The sequence below is a fragment of the Ambystoma mexicanum genome, chromosome 9 (genome assembly GCF_040938575.1).
Source record: "Ambystoma mexicanum isolate Mex_15411 chromosome 9, UKY_AmexF1_1, whole genome shotgun sequence".
In the NCBI taxonomy this organism is placed as follows: Eukaryota; Metazoa; Chordata; class Amphibia; order Caudata; family Ambystomatidae; genus Ambystoma; species Ambystoma mexicanum.
Window position 1 is genome coordinate 1,305,864,158 of NC_090931.1, and position 20,440 is coordinate 1,305,884,597.

At 45.5% G+C, this 20,440-nt stretch overlaps 1 protein-coding gene across 4 annotated transcripts in view; it reads left to right on the top strand.

Annotated features, from left to right (window-relative positions):
* The window catches only part of MYLK (myosin light chain kinase), a 1,914,870-nt gene that overhangs the window by 1,175,385 nt on the left and 719,045 nt on the right, over positions 1-20,440 (top strand). For all 4 annotated transcript variants that reach the window (XM_069616671.1, XM_069616673.1, XM_069616672.1 and 1 more), the window contains 2 exons: positions 11,989-12,186; positions 19,842-20,088. In XM_069616671.1, coding sequence (XP_069472772.1) covers positions 11,989-12,186; positions 19,842-20,088 — 445 coding nt within the window. The remainder of the gene's footprint in view (positions 1-11,988; positions 12,187-19,841; positions 20,089-20,440) is intronic.

Below are 20,440 nucleotides of genomic sequence, written 5' to 3' on the forward strand. Positions count from 1 at the left end.
TGCTGGGTGTCATGTGCGGGGAGCCAATGGACACGTGATACCAGTGGTACAAGCTAGGAGCCAATAGATAGCAGCAGCACAAGCTGGGAGCCAATGGAAAGCAGCAGCACCAGCTGGGAGCCAATGGATACGTGATACCAGCAGTACAAGCTGGGAGCCAATGGATAGCGGCAGCACAAGCTGGGAGCCAATGGATAGCAGCAGCACAAGCTGGGAGCCAATGGATAGCAGCAGCACAAGCTGGGAGCCAATGGACAGCAGCAGCACAAGCTGGGAGCCAATGGATAGCAGCAGCACAAGCTGGGAGCCAATGGATAGCAGCAGCACAAGCTCAGAGCCAATGGATAGGAGCTTCACAAGCTGGGAGCCAATGGATAGCAGCAGCACAGGCTTTGGAGCCAATGGATAGCAGCAGCACACGCTGGGAGCCAGTGGATAGCAGCAGCAGAAGCTGTGAGGCAATGGATACCAGCAGTACAAGCTGGGAGCCAATGGATAGCAGCAGCACAAGCTGGGAGCCAATGGATAGCAGCAGCACAAGCTGGGAGCCTATGGATAGCAGCAACACAAGCTCAGAGCCAATGGATAGGAGCAGCACAAGCTTGGGTGCCAGTAGATATCAGCAGAACATGCTGGGAGTCATGTGCGGGGAGCCAATGGACACGTGATACCAGTGGTACAAGCTAGGAGCCAATAGATAGCAGCAGCACAAGCTGGGAGCCAATGGAAAGCAGCAGCACCAGCTGGGAGCCAATGGATACGTGATACCAGCAGTACAAGCTGGGAGCCAATGGATAGCAGCAGCACAAGCTGGGAGCCAGTGGATAGCAGCAGCACAAGCTGTGAGGCAATGGATAGCAGCAGCAGAAGCTGTGAGCCAATGTATAGCGGCAGCAGAAGCTGTGAGCCAATGGATAGCGGCAGCAGACGCTGGGAGCCAATGGATAGCAGCAGCACAAGCTGGGAGCCAATGGATAGCAGCAGCACAAGCTGAGAGCCAATGGATAGCGGCAGCACAAGCTCGGAGCCAATGGATAGCAGCAGCACAAGCTTGGGAGCCAGTAGATAGCAGCAGCACATGCTGGGAGTCATGTGCGGGGAGCCAATGGATACGTGATACCAGCGGTACAAGCTGGGAGCCAATGAATAGCAGCAGCACAAGCTGGGAGCCAATGGATAGCAGCAGCACAAGCTGGGAGCCAGTAGATAGCAGCAGCACATGCTGGGAGTCATGTGCGGAGAGCCAATGGATACGTGATACCAGAGGTACAAGCTGGGAGCCAATGAATAGCAGCAGCACAAGCTGGAAGCCAATGGATGGGAGCAGCACAAGCTGGGAGCCAGTAGACAGCAGCAGCACAAGCTGGGAGCCAGTAGATAGCAGCAGCACAAGCTGGGAGCCAGTAGATAGCAGCAGCACATTCTGGGAGTCATGTGCAGGGAGTCAATGGATACGTGATACCAGCGGTACAAGCTGGGAGCCAATGGATAGCAGCACAAGCAACAGTCATGAGGTCGAGGATTGGAAGCTGAAAGAAGGAAGGCACCTGACAATGGACATAGGCTTTAACTCAAGCAACCCAACCACCTCGAGCAGGCAAAGCGAAGAAAATTAAATGTAATCGTGAAGGAAAGGTGAGTGGGGAAAGAAGACCCAGGCTGTCCACAACTCGGAGAGTAGCATGCAAGTGCAAAGACCATGAACGGCATCGGGCAGGAATGATGAGCCTCACTGCACCAATTTCTGGTGGAAACGGAGGTGATGTAATGCGTGCGCAAGCGCACAGTGGACTAGATGAACTGTCCATTGCCGTCATTGGGGCAGAGCTGGAAAATGGCCACACGCAAGGAGAGAAACGCGGAGGAAGCTGAAGGATTATCATTTCAAAATTACCCCCCAAAAGCTCATTACTGCGTGAAGTTTTTATTGACACCTCCTTGGTTCTCCGTTGCAACAACACCGTCATCTGTTATAGCGTGGCTTGCTAGTGGCCGTGCCAAGTCTGCTTGAAATTCAGCCCGGTACTCTTGCCACAGAAAGTAGCCCTATCGAAGCCTGGGAATGGAATGGCAGAACATGACCATACTAATTTGACAAAAAAACAGCATTGCTCTTATTTAGCTCTCGGGATCCAATGACACATGTTTAAATGGGTCATCTACCCCCCTCCCCCGCTCAGCCCCCAATTGCATATTGTTGCAACAAACCACAGGTCTATTGTGCCTTCTGAAATGTGTGCAGGTCCAATAGCTCACTCCTTCCAATGCCTCTGAAACTGCACTTGAATTGTTCAATCCCAGACTCCTAGTAGCACTGCGTAGAAGCGGGCTGGGAATGGCCTTGCCAATGCCCAAGGAGCCGCCTGGACTTGCACTTGCGCGTATTGTTAGATGGACCTCCTCTGTACTTGGAAGTGCACGCTGTGCTGCCCTGTAATCTGAAACGTGCCTTTGATTGTGATCTCACTGCCCACACGTCCAGGGCAGAGCACGCTTTCCACTCAAAGCACGGCCATTCAGTCCATGGGCTACCAAGCATTGTTAGGATCCAAAGTGATCAGTGATCTGGAGTAAAGTGCATGAGCTCCTTCTGGAACGGTCCGGCGGACCTATGGTTCTCCCACGAGCTGAGGGCGTGTGCTCTGAAGGATTGTGCACGCAATATTCGCACATGGGACTCAGTACTGGCCTCCTCGCAGCCCATCAGCACCCTCCAATTGCAGTGAATAATTACTGGTATTGACTGCAGGCCGAGCATTCCAACTTCAGCTCAGAAGCAGCCCAGCAAAGCGCATTTTCTCTGCGTTCAAGAAACAGCAGCTCAATTTCCAAGCACGGTTTTTTGGCCTTTTTCCACTGCACCTTCAGTACAATGGGCAAGATTCAACGTAAGGCCCCACTGCTTGACCATGGACACTTTATTTCACCCTCATAGCAAGCAAAACCGTCTTCCTTTGCATTACACCAAATGCATGCTCACTCCAGTGGTAGAAGTGTACCGAAGAAAGTAGTGGAACTGTGGTCCCGGCGCGGGCGAGGGTAGGTGGGAGGGAGCACAGTGCCACATGTGACCTGGTGTTGCGGCCGGGGCATTGCAATAGTCTAAGTGACTAGTAACTATCACACCTTTGCACTTGCACATGGACATGAATGTACACACCCTTTTACATAGAATGGTGCATATAGTCCTAAGCAGTAGAGGAATGGTAAGCAGAAAAAAAGAAAAGTAGCTGAACATCGCTCCAGGCTGTTCCTGCTCACTTCGATCACTGGTTAAAAGCATTTGTGTTCAACCAAGCTTGGAATTTAAAGGCTTACCACACATACACGATTATAAAGTAAAGCCATATTTACTTTACTTACCCGTTTTGTCTATTGATTTTACTTGTGAAGTAGCTGATGTTTAATTCACCTTGATAACTCCTCCAGAACCTATCTTGCCATAGCCCTATGGACCTCAAGAGGGGGGGGAGTCATTTAAAAGAATGCCCCCTCTCCAGGTTATAGCCTGAGCCTTCCCCGAGTCTAAAAGCCTATATTATTATGTAAATATACATCCTCTTGGCCACCTCACGAGCGTCTGTCTCACTTTAGCAAAGCAATTAAGACGGGACCTAACCTATGCTAAGCAAAAACCTTGATGCTCTCAGTATTGCTGGCCCACGACAATAGCCATATAGAAATGTAGCCACGGTTTCCCATACCCTCGTCAGCCCATCCTAATGATGCCCGCTATGCCATGTGCTGGCTTTTGTTTCCCTGCTGGAAGGGCGGTAGCCTCCTTTCTCTTGATCACATGATCATCCTCCATACTTGCATCCATTCTTCAGGTGAGATCTGTGCCCTCAGTCACTGGCACAGAGGATCACTGGGCAATGTAGGCCCTGGCTTCAGAGATCTGGGTGCATCCTGCAGGTACAAGACTGCCCCCACCCTTCATCCTTTCTTGGTGGATATGTTTACCATCATTACACTGGGCAATAACATTACCTTAGTATGTCAAGTCAAAATGTTGAATTTCGATTACATACATGACACATACATGACAACTGATGCAAAAATGTTGACTTCCTATTCATTTATAGGGTTTCTATAGAAAATATCAAGCTTTGCCTTTTGCCCAATATTTACGCAAGTAGCTCAGTTTGAGCAGCATTAACATGCTGGATTGGGTGTGGGGGGAGAGGGGGCTGTCCCACACCATCCATTTGCCACTGCCTACCTCTTTCACTCTCCCCTACAACACTGTCCACGCAGTTTTTTTTTCTGACTTTATATTTGATATCTTTTTTTGTTATTCCAAATGTTGCCCTCTTTTTAACCCTGTTAATTTTATACCTAATATTTTCATCTGTCCCCCACGTTTCATTATGGAATAGGGAACCTTGCTGGGTAGGTAGGGATGACTGGTACTCGTGCCAGGCAGTTTGGAGGGAAGTGGTGGAAGTGTACGAAAAAGTAGTGGAACTTTGTTCCCTGCTGGTCTGCCGCTGCTCCCCACAAACTCATAGCCACGCCCCCTCGCACGCGCAATCCAAGCCCCCAAACTAACGATGTTCAGTGCAGTGCACTGAAGTGCAAGTTTAAATGTCCTCTTACACTTTTATTTTATTTGTTTTTTATTTTATTTTATTTTATTTTATTTTAAAAGTAAACCATTCCGGAACCGTTCCTTTTTTAAACAAAATTATAGGAACAGTACAACTTAAAAATAAAAAAAAAAAAAAAAAGTAGAGGTGCACCTCTTCCAACCGCTGCTGCCCACTTCGACCACTGCTGGTGGGAGGGAAGATGGGTAAGGTAACACTCTGATTATTAGGTTGTGCTTATAACACGCTGTAGCCCGCAGGCATCAGGGCGCACATATAACGAAAGACAAGAGACAATGCTAACAAACCATGTACAGGGGAGAGGCAAGCGAATATGAAGGGCACAGAAATATTCATGAAGAGTAAGGAAGTAGATTTATTCAAATAAGCGCGTCTCTAGCCTTTTCCGGAAAGTTTGGGGGTTCTTCTCTAAGCACATTTCTACTGGGAGGTCGTTCCAGGCTAGAGTAGCCAGAACCGGGAAAGAGTGACCTCTACCCCGGCTTCTTTTGATCCTTGGGCAGATGAGGCAAAGGGTGTTGTTGGATCTAGTTGATCTCCCTAAGGCTTGGGGGGGGGGGGTGGTAAGAATGTTTTTCAGGAAACTAACAATTATGTAATGTGATGCTTGGAAGCTACTGTGAGGTAAAGTGGAAACCTGGTGTTTGGAAAGAATAGAACTATTTTTGAAATTGAGAAGTCTACAGAAGGTCCAAGAGCCAGAACATTTTCAATGTTATGAGGAGTTAAAAAAGTTACTAATATTCACTGTGATATATGATATGAAGGAATATTAGTCATTATGTTTGTTTTCAATAAAAGTGAACCCAAATCACACCTTATCTATAGTCTTGTGAGTGATCTCTAAACATCCTTCAAAATATGCGTCATATTAGATATGTTACCATCAAGTGTTAACTCCACTCTCATTGTCCCCATGTTCCCCTTCACCCACTCCATCTCTTCCAGCGTGCCCCCTCATTGCCTCCTCCTCCTCGCCACCCAAACTGCCATCGATTTCCCTTCAGCTTCCCAATCTCTCCTCCTTTTGAGATTGATATTTTATTTGTAACGTGCTTGTACACGTGTTCCCAGTCCTTCATCGTCCTTTCTCCCACTCTTCCACTCTTCTTATCAACCGTCTACCGCAACTTCCTCCCACTATTCTCACATGCCTCTCCCAATCCATCCCCAAGCTCCTGTCCTCCCCTTATTTCCTCACCCCATCTTACCTCCAATCCCCCCTTTCACCACAAATCTTGCTGTATGTAATTGCCCTGCTTTCCCATATTCTTTGCTCCTCCACCCCTCATCGTATCAACTTCGAGGATCAGACAATCACAAGCACAGGCGCCAACACAACAAATTAACCTAAACCTTCCGCTTCACACCTGCACTCTACTCCACACATGCACTGATGTCCACCCTAACTACAGCAGCCCATAGCTCACAAAGTTTTGTTGTGACCCCAGTGTGGATGAAAACTCCCAAAATATTTATTTTTATTTTTTGGACCATGCCTTACAATGGAGAGCCGCAATCATGGCTTTCCCTCTCCTCCTATTGGGGGTAAAATTTGTGCTATGGAGGGAGTTGTTTCCAGAAATGAAATGTAAAAATACAAGTACCAGAATCCTTAGAGACACTAAAGTCAATTAACTTTCTACACCTGAAAAGGAAATGAAGACACGCCTGAAAAGGAAAAGAAACACAGCCTCCCTGAAGATTTATGGAGTCATGAAAATGTGCGTTTGGAGGAGAAGTCGATGCAGGAAAACTTGACTGGCAACAGAGTGCGTGGCCTGTCACTATTTCTTAACCATTATGTTCCAGGAATCCCGGGCTCAAAAGGCTGCAGCACCAGGGCGACCCTTAGATACTTTTTTTGCAGCCTTTGGCTCCCAAAGATCCCCAATCTCACTACCATCTCCAACCCCCAAAATCAGCTTCTCAGCTGAGCATTAAGCACAGACGCACACCTTCACACACCATTCACTCGCTCATTTACATGCACCCTTACACCCTACACACAGACGCACACCAGCCATCCATACATCATACACTCACTCATTCACACACATTATTTTATATATATATATATACAGTCAATAAGACTTTTTAAAATCTTTTATCACCATATAAGAATACAAATAACATGTATTAACACAATGCTTCAAAATAAGATGATACAAAAGAGAAGATGTCCCTTTGCTATCAACGAATAAGTGGACAACTAACATCCATGAGATCATCCAGTATATTAACAATGAATTCCCAGTGCAGTAAAATGATTAAGAAATAGTGACAGGCCACGCACTCTGTTGCCAGTCAAGGTTTCCTGCATTGACTTCTCCTCCAAACGCACGTTTTCATGCCTTTCATGCCACAATCATGACTTTCCGCCTCCCCCTATCGGGGGTAAAATTTGTGCTATTGAGGGAGTTGTTTCCAGTCACCTGCAAGAGAAATTAAATGCGAAAAATACAAGTACCAGAATCCTTAGAGACACTAAAGTCAATTAACTTTCTACACCTGAAAAGGAAATGAAGACACGCCTGAAAAGGAAAAGAAACACAGCCTCCCTGAAGATTGATGGAGTCATGAAAACGTGCGTTTGGAGGAGAAGTCAATGCAGGAAACCTTGACTGGCAACAGAGTGCGTGGCCTGTCACTATTTCTTAATCATTTTACTGCACTGGGAATTCATTGTTAATATACTGGATGATCTCATGGATGTTAGTTGTCCACTTATTCGTTGATAGCAAAGGGACATCTTCTCTTTTGTATCATCTTATTTTGAAGCATTGTGTTAATACATGTTATTTGTATTCTTATATGGTGATAAAAGATTTTAAAAAGTCTTATTGACTATGTATATATATATATATTAAATAATGTGTGTGAATGAGTAAGTGTATGATGTATGGATGGCTGGTGTGCGTCTGTGTGTAGGGTGTAAGGGTGCACATGTAAATGAGTGAGTGAATGGTGTGTGAAGGTGTGCGTCTGTGCTCAATGCTCAGCTGAGAAGCTGATTTTGGGGGTTGGAGATGGTAGTGAGATTGGGGATCTTTGGGAGCCAAAGGCTGCAAAAAAAGTATCTAAGGGCATTCATGATAAAGCAGGCAAGATATGTTATTGGGTGCTAGACTGGCATTTTGGTGCAGGCAGCCAGTCTAGCAATTTCTTTCTGTGGCATGAGATTTTGTACTGGGCATCTATGATAAACCAAGCATGAAATGTGTTAATTGATTAGACTGGCATTTTGATTTGGTCAGTTTGGAGATTTTCTCTTATTGTGGTTTCACATTTTGAAAGGCAAATCCATCGGGATTATGTCCTTATGTGTGTATACAAACATATATTGGCAAAGTCAGCCTGGGCATGTTTTCTTAGTATCATCACTGGCATTACACAAACACAAGTATGCTCTTATATGGAATACTGGCATATGTAGGTGCATCCATTATGGATATGCATGGGCACAGCCAGTGTGAACTTGTTTTTATACCAGCATATATTGGGGGCAAAGGCATCATAAACAGTGCATTCAGTAATTCTCCTGTGCACTGCTCGTGAATTGCATCTTTTCGATTTTTGAATTAGTTAAACTACAAAACCAATTGTAAACTGTCTGACTTTTACCCAATTTTTCACAGAAAGCGTGTGCATAATTTTAACCGATTTATCAAAAATATTTCTAGCGGAGGAAGAGAACCACTGCCCCCCACTCCTCTGAACCAGCTTTGGAGGGTTCGGGCTCCCTTCCTATGCTCATTCACACTGCTCTCACATAATGGTGGGATAGGTTTATACCGCTCAAATAAAAAAAATCACCATCCGCCAATCATTGAGAGGCTGGTGGGTGAATGAATGTGAGCAAGGATGTGGCCCATGCAAGGCACATTGAAGCAAGGGTGTTTTCTTACATGTTTTTCTGGTATCTTCGAGTATAACCAACATGTTCAATGTTATTACGAAGGAGGTTTGGGGTGAAGGTTTCTAACATACTGGGACAGTCAGTTTGGACATCTTCCTTCTTTGACATGGCATCTTTTACTCGAGGGGCAAGGACAATACAATGTGCGTTGTTACATGGGGAGGAGGGTGTGGGCACTTGTGCAGTCAGCAAGTAAATGCTTTGTTACGGTCGCATGTCCTGTTTTACTGGTGTTAAAGGTAATGATTAGTGTTCTTTCATGTTGGGTGGAGGTATATGTGCAGCCAAACAAGGAAATGATTCCTTACTGTAGCATTTGTGTTTTACTGGCATTGAGGGCAAAGTCAACATGAGTATTCTTACATGGTGGTGTGGGGGTTGGGTTGGGCAAGCATTTGAGCAGCAGCAATAACATGTTTTCTTCTTGTGGCAGGAGAGTTTTACTGCCATTAGGGGCAAAGGCAACAAGAAAGTGTTTATGCATGGGATCCTGGCAGAGCCAGTATGAACATGCTTTCTCATGGTCTCATTACTGTGTGTAATATTACTGCCCATGCACAGTGTTGGGTGTCAAGACTCAGGATCGAGGCACAGCCCCCTTGTTTCTAAACTAGGGGAAAGATTTAAGGTTTGATTTATAATAAATACTTCCATCTTTCACCTAGTGCAGTCCATGGTGTGTACCTGAAACAGCATGATCATCATGCAAATTACACATACATGGTGGTCAGACCAGCCCTGAATGTGGCGCGTCCAGTGCTTTGTAGCGGAGCTTGGTCAGGGTGCAAAAGGCCCCTCAGCATGATTCTCAGGGGGGCCCCCACATTTTGTGTTACGTCATTGTGCAGTAGCCAAGCCATCTTCACTGACATCCATCACCTATCACCACAGCAAGTTTTATTGTACACTTTTGTTGCAGGCAAAAATCCAGTTCCCTTCACATAGGAGTTGAACACACCAAGACTATAGGAACAGTGTTTTTTCTGAGAAATAAATGAATACCTCATATTTTTACATGACAATGCATTTATAGGGCTCAATAGGGCTGACAAATGAGATGACCATGAGCCTGGGTGCAAACGACACAACGACCTAATAAGCATATACTGAACTACATTATGACACTTCTTTAGGGAGGAGGTGGGGGAGGGCAAAAAGGCACCCGGCCAGTCTCTTCACCCCATAAGGGCCACTGAGATTGCTGACAGCACAGATCCAGATCACACCCATACAGATCCATACTCCACCCAATGCCTGACAACATAGAGATATGCACCCTCAGTTATAAGGGCTAATCGAATTGCCAACCTTGTTGACCTACCCAATTACAAACCTATACATAGGCAATGGGGAAGGCCTCTAGCCACTTGACCCACGGTGTTGCAGAGACTGTTACATTACCCAGCAAAGCCAGATAGGTTGGAGAAGGGGGAAGGCCTACATGTACCCGACACCCAATCCCTTCCCTGCCAAGACTTTTCACTACATCTACCTACCCCATACATGCATCTCGTTGCATCCTTGCCACAGTCCAGAACATCATCCATCACTCACAGGTCATCAGCACCACAACTTCATATAAATGGCATTTAGAAGTCCTGTGTAACTTAACATAATGTGATTGGGCTTCTTTCCTTCTAAATCTTAAGACATAGCACACTTACACAGCACCTTTACTGCATTAGTTGTTGTGTTTCCTCCATAGGTATTGTCTGCCAAGCTCCTTGACCACTGGTTGCAGTAAGGGTGTGGTTGCAGCTCACAGTCACAAAATAAAATGGCGATTAGCAAGATGCTCTGTCCATTACAGCGGATCCCTCTTCTAGAAAGACAGAGTGATGTTTATTTTATTTGTATTCATTATTTATAAGGCACACTATACAGCAAAATAGTGTTTCCAGGTGCCACAAGACAAAAAAAGGGGATGGGGCGACAGGGGAGATGAGCCATAATAACGGTCCTACTAGGCCTTGCGACATTCGGATCTTGCAAATGCAGTAAAAAGAAGTGCAGGGGAGGGGAGTGGTGGAGAGGGGGGAATATGTGACGGTCAGGGGACGGGCATCAAAATGCAGGTGGGGAGGAGAAGAAGGAAGACAGGGCATAGGGGCTAGGTATGTGCTGGGGGGAGCCCAGAGGGACAAGTACCAGGGGATGCTGAGGGCAAACCACTGCCTAAGTGCAAGGGCAGGGTTTGGACCAGACTTAGGAGGGATGCCAATGCACCAGGCTAGTCAGTGAAGGGGGCCCGGAAGGGCAGTGTGGGTTAGGGGGGTGCTAGTATAGACTGGTCAAGGAGGGCCGATGGGGGCATTAGCAAGGTAAGGCCAGGGTGAAGGAAGTGGAGAAGAGCAGGCTCCTGAGAAGCTTCCGGAACTTGGGGAGGTCCGGCTCAAGTGTGAGAGGTGCAAGCAGGCCATTACAGAGGGAGGCACCTGGCAAACAGAGAGATATACCCCCCACACTCTGCTTGGAAAAACGTCTGATCTGCTGTGAGTTGGAGCTAGAGGACCGAAGGGCTCTAGCACAGAGGTATTTAGGGAGAGAGAGTTGGATGTCGTGGGGCCCTAGGCCCCAGAAAGCCTTGTGGATGATGTAGAGGGTCTTGAATTTGATCCTGCAGCCACCGGGAGCCAGTGGAGAGATTTTAGGGGGAAGGTAAGGAAAGGGAGAATGCATCTGAGGAGGTGAAGCTGCAAGTGGGCCGCCTTGGCAAGGTCTGTGATGTAAGGGAAGGAGGAGAGAGAGAGGAGACAAAGATGACACCAATATTTTAGTCTCACAAGATGTTGTGGGGAGGGGACCAAAGGAGGGTGGCCAGAGAGTGGGAGGGAAGCAGGGATCAGGGGTGCCAATGAGAAGGATCTTCTTACTGGCATTAACCTAGAGATCATTAGCTGTGAACCATGCCTGAATAGCAGTGAGTCAGTCTGGAATAAGAGAGGAGGAGGAAGAAGAGGAGGTGGAGGGGGGTAAGCTTGAAGGACAGCTGTGTGTCATCAGCATAACACTGGAAATGAAGAGAGACGGAGGAGAGAAAGTGGGACAGAGGGTCAAGACAGATGTTGACGAGCCATAGCGATAGTATAGAGCCCTGAGGGATGCCACAGTAGATGGTGAGGTGAAGGAGAGGAAAGGGCCCGTTTGCACATGGGAAGTTTGGTGTGATAGGAAGGTCAGCCAATCCATTGACAGATCTGTGATGCCAAGGGAATCATGGAGCCACTTTGAGGATGGCATGATTGACTGTGCCAAACGCAGAGGACAAATCAAGGAGGAGGAGAACAAAAACTATGTTCACGTTATGAGCCCACAAGATTGAGAAATGTTGTCTCGGCAGAGTTTGGATTAAGACATCTTTAAGTCAATGGACGTTTTGGTTTAGATTTCTGTTGTTGAGCCTGGTTGCCCTATTTTACGTCTATCCTAATTGTATCCCTTTGCTTGTGTGCTTCTCAGCAAACCCGCCACCAGAGGTTAACTGGCTACACAACGGGAAGGAAATCCAGGAGTCCGAGGACTTTCATTTTGAGAAGAAAGGAAATGAGTACAGCCTGTACATCCAGGAGGTGTTCCCTGAGGATACAGGCAAATACACCTGCGAAGTCTGGAATGATGAAGGGGAGGCAGTGTCCGAGGCAACTCTAACAGTCCAAGGTATGTCCATGTCCTAAACCTCAGTGTCTCAGATTTTAAGTTAAATTAATCCTTGTGGAGTCCTACAAATAGGTGGCGTGAGGGTGCATCAGTACAGAATGCCATTCTTGTTCCTATCGAACTACCAACTTGAGCTAGAGGAGCCATTGTGGTTGACATTTAGCAAGAATCATGCCAACTACCCCAGTCAATATACAGATTCTGTAATACTCAAGGGTTTGTAATGCAACACTGAATTTTAAGAACCATGAAATGTTTACAAAAACAATACAATATCTATTGGCATCATTAGTGCCAAGTATCAATAAAAATATAGCAACATTTTAAACTACATAAAAAACATTAATTTTGTGGGAAAGTAATAAAACAAAATTAATGTAAAAGCGAGCCATTGCTCATCTAGCTGTCCAACTAGACTAAGTCATATAGTAGGCCAATAATATAATATATATATAATATAGCTCCTCTATCATCAATTAGCCTGTATCAGAGCCCTTGTCAATGTATGCTACTAATTACAACCATTGTTAGCCGCGTTGGATGCAGGTATGTCGTCAATAGGAGTTTTGAGCCCTTGTTCATGTGTGAGCTCCTCCTCCTCCTCCTTGGAGCACGCATGCTATGCGTAGAGCTACCCGGTCCTCCATACTACGGTATTCAGAAGAAAATTGATGCATGTTAAAGGTCGCCACTGGCCCTGCATCGGATATTGTTTGGGAGTTGTTAAAAGGAAATCATTTAAAGCCCAAGTAGTGGGCATATCCTGTGCAAGTGGCAGGTGTAAATGAAAAAGCTGGACTAAAGTCTTATTGTTAGGAAACTGAATATTTAAAACTCCTCCGCAAAATCTAATGGCTCGCAGGACTTCTCTGGAAGTGAAGTTTTGTAAAAGTGGGTTAAATGCAAGAGCAAACATCCAGGTACAGTAATGCAGTTCAAACAAGACAACAGTGTCGTCCACTTCAAATTAGGGAGACAAAAAATTGACTGTTGTGCCCATATGTTACGAGATTAATCCAGGGTCATCGTGTCTCAACGCTAATGATGTTGAGTCCATGAGTGCTGGAGTGGGCGCAGAAGTGGGCAGGCTACTGGGGACTGCTTGTCACTTTGTTTATAAATGTGTGTCTACGAGACCAACACTGTTCTCGATGTCTATTTCCGACGGTGCAAAATGAGGACCTCCGGCTTTAAACTGGCGACGTCAGATCATCTGAGCTTTCCATTAGTAGAGCAATATAGGTAGTTGTCTTCACTAAAGCATAATGTCTTAGGCATGGCCGTTAATATCCCTTATCACAATGAGCATTAAATCGCTGTAAATCGGACACGTAATGGGCAAGACATGGGAGTCTATCTACATCTTCTAGATCTTGTGTACTATAGACACATCCAATTGTTTCAGGGCTACAAAGCGAGACGGGCATGTTAGACCAAACCCGACATACTTAAGAAAAATAAATGTTCATATTGCTATACGAATTCAGCCATACTGCTAGTGGGCAGCCTTTGGTGTTTTTATCTGAATAGATGGGTGGGCACCACCGGTAGATATTGATAATCCTCTGGTAGTTTTACTTATATCAAGAATGTGCGTGGGGTGCAGCCCACTGACTAGTGCCACTGTGCTGGACACTATATATAATGCAGAAAAAAGAGAAATGATTCATTAGTGGTAACTCGCACGCAGGAAGGAGGTGGTACGGTCACATCATATTAGCCACATGATCTGTCCAGCTGGCTCATTTGCTTAACAATTTAGACAAACAGCAATCGACACTCAGTGTCGACACTGTGATGGCAATAACAGTGTTCATTTTAACGTAAGCAATGTAAGCAACCATGAATACTGATGTCGGTGAAATGTTCGTTCTCTGTTTTTTCTCTTTTTTTGATATCTCTTTTCATACTTGTTTTATGTCAATGTATGTCTTGTGCTGCTTGGTGGGCGCCCTTTAATTGAACATTGTTGAAACTCTTATAATGTCAGATGAAAATGCTATTGTGAACAAAAATGATTTTCGTTTCTTTTGTAATGGCATTATCTAATGCTATGCTCAATTTCGATGTGATGATTGTATTGATTGCTTTTACAAATTGGATACACGAGGATAATTTGTGACAAGCAAGGGTATAAGGCCCTGAAGAAGGACCCGTGGTCAAAAATGCACAGGCCTATTCTCGGGATTGCCACTAACTTAATTGTTCACCTTATGGAATTAAACTTTTGGTTTACACATCACTGAATGAAACTTGGAGAATATTGTGTACTACATGAACTATAAGTACATCTGAGGTGAACGAACCCCTCGTGGGTATTGGGGTGTGCGGGCGACACGGATGGCGTGGTCTCTTTTTTTCAACCTTTGGTTTTTCTCAGGTTGTATGTGGAAGGGTATTTTCAATGCTATCCTAGCGGGGGACTTATTGCGGCTTTGCACACATTGAGGGGTACAGACGGCTACAGCCTTTTTTGCCACCCTTGCCAAGTCCCTTACCTGTCCCTCCCAGGTCCCCCTGGACTTGAGTTCAGAGATCGATCGGTGGGTGGGGTGCACAGTACTGTAAAAACAGGGTAAGAGCTCGGAGGCAGGGGAGCAGTCGCAGTAAAACACAGGAGCAAGCAAACAGAAAAGAAGTGTGAACACAATGTTATGCCGTAAAATGCAAACCTCGCCCTGAGTGTGATAAACAGAATGACAACACTAATCTCTACTGTACTGTTTTTTTTTTTTGGCATTGTGGTAGTGTGAAGAAATTGCACCTACTGGGAGAAATCTCCCTTATTTCTGAAATTGTAGGAGCGCTTGTGAAAGTAGTCTGTCATAAATGTCAGATGTGCTAAACGGTTTCCCTTTCAGACAGTGCTCTGTGGTGTTTAACAAGCCGATGTTCGTGGGTCTGTACCCAGATGGGCCTTTTTGAACTTACCAACATCCTTCTAAAGCACACTCCCTGCATACGTGCTGCTGAGCCTCAACAATTAGCACACCAGCAGCACGCCAGCACTGGGGTGACCCTTGCAAAAGAGTCAAAACCGATTTCTTCACTAAAATGTGTGCACCTGAATTTGAATGCCGAATTAGCTGCAGGCATGGTACAGTTGGGTAGAATGTAGGTGGATAATGCATGACTACTTCAATAAGCTGCCCTCCAAAGGATTTCTAATGGCATGTTTAAGACCACACTTATTCAAATGTTTGTATTGGCCAATTTTTGCATACAAATGCTAATCATCATGAGAGCAAACGAGCAGTTTCCAATATAATTGTAGCCCCCGCCCCCAGGAAAAGTGGCAGTGTGATTAGTAAAAACAATTCTAAACCTTGTCTGCTTTGACATACTGTCTCCTAGGAATAAACGTTTATGCTGGCCAAAACTGGATGCTGTCATGTTTTACACTTCCTCATGGACCTTGTGAAGAAGCTGTATGGGACCCGGTTTTACCTAAAACTAACCGTTTAGGCTCTGCCTAGAACTCCCTTGTGTTTCCGGGAAAGGCTGGTCATCTTCCACAGAGAACAAGACAGGCCCAAGGGCAGGGGTGTTGCTAGGTCTGGAAAAGATCCGGAGCTACTCTAATGTTGGGACTGTCGGGACTCGGGGATAGCCTTTTGGTTGTAGCCCTGAGCTTCTTTCTGGGGCTACAACCAAATGACCTGGAGTGATGGCCCAGCCTGAACCCCATAGCAGCTCCTGTGCCCTAGGGGTAGGAAGGGGCCTGTGCTTCAAATGTTAGCCCTGCCAGTACAATCGGAGGGGCGCACCAGAGTTGTAATTACTAGAGATGTAGGACAGACAGGAGAAGAGGTGGATTTGGAGTAGCACAGTCCAGAGAAGGTTCCCACCATCTTGGAATCTTGGGTCACTGCCACTTCCTGCCCACCTCTCCACTTCTATAATCGGATCACTCTAGGACTGACTTCACCAGCCAAAATGCACTAATCACAGCAGCCAAAATTGCACTCTTACAAAATGCTTGAAAGGAACCAATCGACTGTGGTAGCCTATAAAACACTTGTGTATGAGCGCGATAGAAATAACATATCAATATCAATACGTGAGGGGTTTAGACCTCCCCTTTAGGCGAATCATCATTGGACTGCAGAAGGATTTGCTGACACTATATCGGGATATCAAGCTGCCCAAAGTCTCCTGGGTGAAATTAAGGATTCTAAGGAAGGAGCAAGCTGTTTCATCCTCCCGCACTCCAAGGTAACATTTGGAGTGATCTACTGTTTGGACAGTGGCGTGCCGGCCTTCTGAAACACTGTCACCCAGGATTATTTCGACTTGAAGAGGCAGGGCAGAATGAAGGGCTGTTTTTTCATTTAACACGTTTTCTTGGTGACTATGTTCAGAATGAGAAAGAAAAAGGTTACATTGTAACTGAGTTGCAAGTGAGAAATACTTCCAAAGGAAAGTTTGGTCTAAGATGCAATTTCATACACAACAGCAAGATGCATCTAACCTGACCACTTTGACAGTTTGCTCTGAAGAAGGACCTGTGGTCTAAAATGCATTGGCCAAATTCATGTCCGTCTCTAAGAAACGGCTGGAAATATGATATAAAAGGATAATTGAAAATAGCACTTAGCTTTATGTGTTTATAGAACAGAATAACAATGTTTCAGTATTTTATATGCAAATGTGTATGGTGGCTACTGGTTTGCACCTCAAGCAGTAGTTGACCAATTACATATAATTGAAATATTTACAAGGTGGTGCCCTCTACCTCAGAATTAAGGGATCACCATATCATTTGACACCCTTTTCTGTATCTCCCAGCAACCCAAGGACAAAGTAGCAGCTCTTGGCTCTGGTTTCTGGCTCAAGAAGCTTGTGAGATAAGCCAGCCCAGGCATCTCCTGCCTGCCCAAGCTTCTTCATGCCACATGCGGGGTTGTGGGGGGAGGTGGAGCATGTTAAACCAATCTGTGTTGAACCCAGTTGACCCGCTCACCAGCTGGAAGCCAAATCGCCACATCTGAAAATTCCCAGGCTCCTTGATCGATGTGGGAATGCACAAAGAAAAGACTGAAATGTGCCTGTAGTCCTTCTGTCCTCCTGGTCTAGTGGCATGTAGGAGGGCCTTGCACTTTATCTCTCTAAAATACAGTTCTGCTGAATCTGAACAAAAACAAATTGGCTGCATACTCCTGTCTTCATACCCAGAGGGCCTCCCTTCATCCAAAGGCTGCGTGATGTGTGTGTTTCTTTAAAGAGGTGGGTTTGTTAGTGTTTTTTAGTTTGTCCTTTTAGTTCGATTAAAGCCTTTCATTGGGGAATTTAGGCCAGTAGGCTCTCCAGGAGGGAAGATCAGGCACCAATGGTCTGCCAGTGGTGTTCCATGCTGTTTCCTTAATTCCAGTTCTGTTTAATGTTTAGGTCCGAACAGAACATGCTGTGGGCCAACATTAAAAGTAACACCAATCTGCTTGTTCTAAACAATCGTTACATGTCTGCATACCATGATTTTGTGTCTGCGTGATCCGACCGCGGCTGATTTTCCCACGGCCGGAACGTTTGCATAAGAAATGTGCGAACCACCAAAGGTTTGCACATTTCCCATGTGAACACACGCACACAACACCTACATACCCCCCCACCCACACCATTAACACACCCCCTACATAAACATACCCCACTTACCTTTTTCTTCACGCTGAGTCCCTGCGGCGCCAGTTCCCTTTCACATCTGTGATCGGGAACCCGTGCTGCAGGGTCCTTTTCTTTTTCTTTTTCTTTTCTTTGTTTTTAACGGGGGCTGCAATCCCCGCTCACTGTACCACTTATACTTACCTATAATGCTACCACCAAAGGTTCGAACTTTTGGTGGTTCGAACCTTTGGTGGTAGCATTTTTAGGACTTTTTGTCCATGCAAACCTTTGGCTGCGGTCAGTTCGCACAATTCCATGATTTCACTATATTGTGGTCAAAGCAACACTTTGACTATAAAACGTAAAAGAAAAGTATTTTCAGTTTTGCCTGCAATGGTATGTTTACGTAGAAAGAAAAGGACGTAATGGATTCTAGTCCTTCTCCTATTTCTGGCGATTGTTCCATCAGGTTTTATAATTGGAGCACCGCGTAGCTGCACCAGCCCCTGATGGGGCAGAACCAGTGGGAACATGGGTTCTTGATTCCACCTGTGACATTTGTAATTGCACTAAGTACTAGTCGCAGGGATGCACAACCTTTGGCTCTCTAGATATTTTGGACTACAACTCCCATTGTCCATACCCATCATGGTAGATAGTGAGGCACCTTTGGAGTCCGCCCAAAACATCTGGAAAGCTTCAGGTTTCATACCCCTAAACGAATGGGCGGCCTTTGCGTTGAGTCACTACAACAGATTTTCATTCGTACTAGTGATTAGTGCTACCAACAATGTGTGATCAACATTCTTTGCTTTATTCCACAGAGTCCAGTTACCCGTACCAATGCCCCACCATCAATACCAATTCCCTAGTACTTGCCATTGGTATGCCGTATGAGACTGCACCTCATAATATTCCCTGTGGTGCTCACATGACATCAAATATTCTAAAATAATTTAATTAGAACAAGAAAAATAACTTAATTGTTTTATATCCTACTAGTGTACAGGCCCATATACACGGGCCAAAGTGCAGGTTTTCATTTACACCGTGGGACCACTTTATATCCTAAGCCAGCAGCTCCCTCTAGTGGTGACAACAGGCGAAGCTATGACTGCTTCGGACAAACATACAGGGACAACACACATCTTGCTAACAAGATAGGAAAAGGGCAGATGTATGTTTGTCCGATGCAGAAGCTTCACCTGTTGATACCCCTAGAGGGAGCTGCTGCCTTGAGACAATGCCAATTCCCATAGCTTCACCTGTTGTCACCGCTAGGGGGAACTGTTGCATTAGGATATGTAGTGGTCCTACTGTCTCAATGAAAACCTGCACTTTGGCCCGTGTACACTGGCTCTTACACTAGTTTATTATATTGTTAAATATTGAGATTATGATTGCAACCGCTAATAGCTCTGAACGTGCATGCCAGGTGGGGGAATATGCTTACCATAGAGCAGCACATTTTTAACATGAACACTGTATTGTTTGCTAAGTGATGCAAGTGTGAAACATGGTGACGTCCATTTTTGGCACTTGATTTCTGCATTGTGGTTTGTAAATAATACACCTGGAAATAACATGAAATGAAGTCATTGGGGAGTGCAGATGACCTCTCAGGTCAAATAAATTATCGATGAGGATCAAGTGAGAGCTGCAATTGTTTTCCTCCAAAAATTCACACAGTGCCAAGCGCCCTTGTCTCGGACAGCCTGGAAGCACCCTTGTCTCGGTTTGAATTGGAGGTTCACTGTAGACTGAGGAGCGATGTGGTTGGTTGGGCCTCAACCAGGACTGAAACACATTGCCACCTAGAATGACTGCAGTTGGTTGTGAAGTATATTGTATTGTCTGTGGAACTTGGCGACTTGGCCTAAGTGCTATGCTTTTGTGGCAGTGCCAGCCAAACTGCCCTTATCCATCGGATTAGCTGTCGGAATAGTTATGCCACACCACTCTATCAGTTCGCTCTCCTGCTCTGCTGTGACCGAGACTAAGCCCCACCATTTTTCGAGCACCGATTGTTTTCTTGTTTTGTGTTGTTGCTGTAGAACCGCAGGATGGAATCCAGCCATGGTTCATTAGCAAGCCCAAGTCTGTGACCGCGACAGCGGGGGAGAACGTGCTGATCTCGTGCGCCATCGCCGGGGACCCTTTCCCAGCTGTCCACTGGTTGAAAGATGGACGCGAGCTGGTCGAGAAAGAGGGGATCGAGATCCTGCAAAATGAAGACGTGTTCACGCTGGTGATGAGGAACGCACAGGCCCAGAACGCTGGCAGATATGAAATCCAGCTGAAGTGAGTGACCCAACTACTGTTTATATTGAGGGCGGGAGGGGCTAGGTTTAGTCATGCAGTTTTTTTTTCATCAGATTGTTGGCTGAAAAGCAAGCCTTTCGTAGGAAACTATGACAAATTCTCTTATTGAGAGACATTTAGATTTTTAATTATGGCAGAAAATATACATAATCTCAAATTGTATTTGGGGAGTAAATTATTGGGTTGACAGTTTTTATGCAATTAGAATGTTTCACAATTCTTGCCTTTATAATTGCATCTTCTTGTTGCCAGAGCTCTGACCCTTTCTTTGGGTCATATTGCTGAAAGGTAATTGCTGACGTTTGCTGAATGAAAAAAGTACATTACTGAG